General features: G+C 45.5%; 1 protein-coding gene across 1 annotated transcript in view; it reads right to left on the bottom strand.

Annotated features, from left to right (window-relative positions):
- Positions 1-2,364, bottom strand: part of HELRODRAFT_181853 (hypothetical protein) — a gene marked incomplete at both ends in the record, with an annotated part of 3,748 nt that extends 1,384 nt beyond the window's left edge. The window contains 3 exons of the mRNA XM_009031627.1: positions 32-415; positions 1,253-1,429; positions 1,976-2,364. Coding sequence (XP_009029875.1) covers positions 32-415; positions 1,253-1,429; positions 1,976-2,364 — 950 coding nt within the window. The remainder of the gene's footprint in view (positions 1-31; positions 416-1,252; positions 1,430-1,975) is intronic.
- Between the last annotated feature and the right edge of the window lie 862 nt (positions 2,365-3,226).

Raw genomic sequence — 3,226 nt, 5'->3', positions numbered from 1 at the left:
GAAGACTTCCAGAGGAGGTCGCCGGGTCAACCAGGGCAATCTGGTCAACAAGCGTCTAAGCGAATATTCAACTATTGGTCTTGAAACCCTGGTACTGTGCTNTGATGGGTTCAATAATGCCAAATCACAAAAGCACAACCCCGATCGATGGATCAACGCTGTGTCATCTTGTATTGAACAGGGAAACCTGTCCTCGGCGGTCAGACTTGTCTGCTCGCCGGAGGGCCTGGCGGAGAGCTCGCCGGCCACCTTCGATAAATTATGTTCTATCCACCCAAAAATTCCGGTGGACAGGCGGGTCTTTCCCGCATTGACACCAACGGCTGGTTGCGTTTCTCCCGCCGAGGTGCTGAGGGCCGTTAAATCTTTCAAAAACGGTTCTTCTGCAGGCCTGGATGGCCTACGACCCCAGCACCTTAAGGATGTTTTTTCAGGCCCCTTGCCAATCGACGACACACTGAACTCCTTAACCCAATTCATTAATTTGATCCTATCTGGAGCTTGCCCACTCTCCGTCCGCCGGTTCTTTTTTGGAGGCCGGCTAATAGCTTTAAATAAGAAAGACGGAGGGGTCAGACCGATTGCGGTCGGGAACGTTTGGAGGAGGTTGGCCGGCAAATGTGCCTTGGCCCTGGTCGTGGTCGAACTCAAGACCAAGTTCTACCCGACTCAGTTGGGTGTCGGGATTAAGGGTGGCGCTGAGGCCGCTGTTCATGCGGTTCGAGGATTGGTCACCGACCTCCCCGATCAATGGGGGTTTCTGAAACTGGACTTTAAAAATGCCTTCAATGCCTTGAGAAGAGACTCGATGTTGGAGGCTGTCAAACTTTTTTGCCCCAACATCTACAATTTTTGCCATTCTGCTTATGGCGGAGTCTCTTCCCTTGGCTACCACTCTTGGGTTGTAGAATCGTCCGAGGGGGTACAGCAGGGTGATCCCCTTGGTCCTTTGTTGTTCGCACTAACTCTTCATCCACTCTTAGAGAAAGCTTCGTCCACCTTCGTTTGCGCTTATCTGGATGATATCAGCATAGCTTCGGACGGTCCAACTCTGGCCGATAGCTACGAATATTTGAAGCATAACTCCGCTGCAATTGGCTTAGAGTTAAACATTAAAAAATGCGAACTTCACTGCCAAAGTTTATTTCAGGTACCACATGCGCTGGCTGAAATACCCAGAGTTGGTGCATCAGAACTGAGTTTTTTAGGCACACCCTTGGTCGAGGGCGATTATCAAATAAAGTTTTTTGACCAAAAGCTCTCTGAGCTTGAATTCGCCCTGGGTCGTGTTTCCTGTCTTTCGGCCCATGATGCCTTGACTATTATCCGCAATGCCCTCAGTTTGCCCAAATTGATGTACTTCCTGCGTACATCTAAACACATTGACCCTTCTAAATGGGGCGAATTTGACGGAGCCCTGCGCACCGCCCTGTCGTCGATTTGCAATGTTCAAGTGACCGACAGTGGTTGGTCCCAGGCTCAGCTGCCGGTGCGATTTGGTGGGCTGGGGTTGCTTAGCGTGGTTCAGCTGGCTCCCGTTGTTTATAATTCTTCTGCCGCTGCCACTCTCGACCTACAGTCTTCCCTGCTCAACCGGTTTTTTCGTTGCCGCGATATTCTTCCCCCAGCGTCCGCCCCGGGGGACCGTACGCACGTCCAGATTTTGAACGAAGAATATAAAAAAATCTTTCAAAATTTGTTGTCTTCATGCGGCGACGACTTTTCCACCGCTCGTTTGTTGGCCATGTCCAGCGTTGCCAGCTGTGGGTGGTTGAGATCGTGGCCTAACACCTCTGTGGGCACCAGGCTTGACGACGAGTCTGTAAGATTTGCCATTGGCTTCAGACTTGGCCTGGTCATTCAAAATAAATACACGTGCCGATGTGGCGCTGAGGCGGACGAGTTTGGGCACCACGGTTTGGTTTGTCGCCTGGGTGGGGGCCGTCAACTACGTCACTCAGCGCTAAACGATTACATTTGTCGGCTCTTCTCCAAGGCTTCAATCCCGGTTCTCAAGGAACCATCCGGCATTTCTGCGCATGATGGTAGGCGACCGGACGGATGCACGCTAATACCTTGGAGAGCCGGCAGATGTTTGGCGTGGTATGTTACGGTCCCTGGCACCCTCGCCGAACGATACGTAAACCTGACAAGTAAAGAATGCGGTTTGGCCGCGGCCAGGGCAGCGGACGAGAAAATGAAAAAATATGGGAATGCCCTCCCCTCGATGGAATTCTTGCCAATATGCATCGAGGTTCTCGGCCCGATGGACCCCAACACCCTTAAATTTCTCAAGGAAATAGGCAAAAGGATCAGTGTCAGATCAGGTGACAGCAGGGAACTGTTTTTTGCAACCATCCACATTTCGTGCTTGTTGCAGCGGTTCCTGCGTGTCTGTGTGCTTGAAAATATCCAACTGAATGCCGACATGTGCAATTAACGACAAATCAAAGTGTTAATCCATTTGTTACTTGATGTTTGACGGTTCAGTGTCACTCATCATGTTTTGGTTTTAACATACATACATACATACATACATACATACATACATACATACATACATACATACATACATACATACATACATACATACATTCATTCATTCATACATACATACATACATACATACATACATACATACATACATACATACATACATACATACATACATACATACATACATACATTCATACATACATACATACATACATACATACATACATACATACATACATGCATACATACATACATATATACATACATACATACAAACAAACAAACAAACATACATGTTTGTATGTATGTATTTATTGATGTATACATACACACAAACATACAGCCTGTCCAAACGCACTTAAAACATGACATGCATACCATTAGCAATTCAAGAGTAAAAACCAATAAGCATATATACACGACAAACAAACAAACATACACACACTAACACACATATACATACATTCGCATACATACATACATACATACATACATACATACATACATACATACATACATACATACATACATACATACATACATACATACATACATACATACATACATAGATACATATATACATACATACATACATACATGCATACATACATACATACATACATACATACATACATACATACATACATACATACATACATACATACATACATACATACATACATACATACATACATACATACATACATACATACATACATACATACATACA

The sequence above is a fragment of the Helobdella robusta genome (genome assembly GCF_000326865.2).
Source record: "Helobdella robusta unplaced genomic scaffold HELROscaffold_76, whole genome shotgun sequence".
Taxonomy (NCBI): Eukaryota; Metazoa; Annelida; class Clitellata; order Rhynchobdellida; family Glossiphoniidae; genus Helobdella; species Helobdella robusta.
This window is presented reverse-complemented; position numbering and strand designations above follow the sequence as displayed.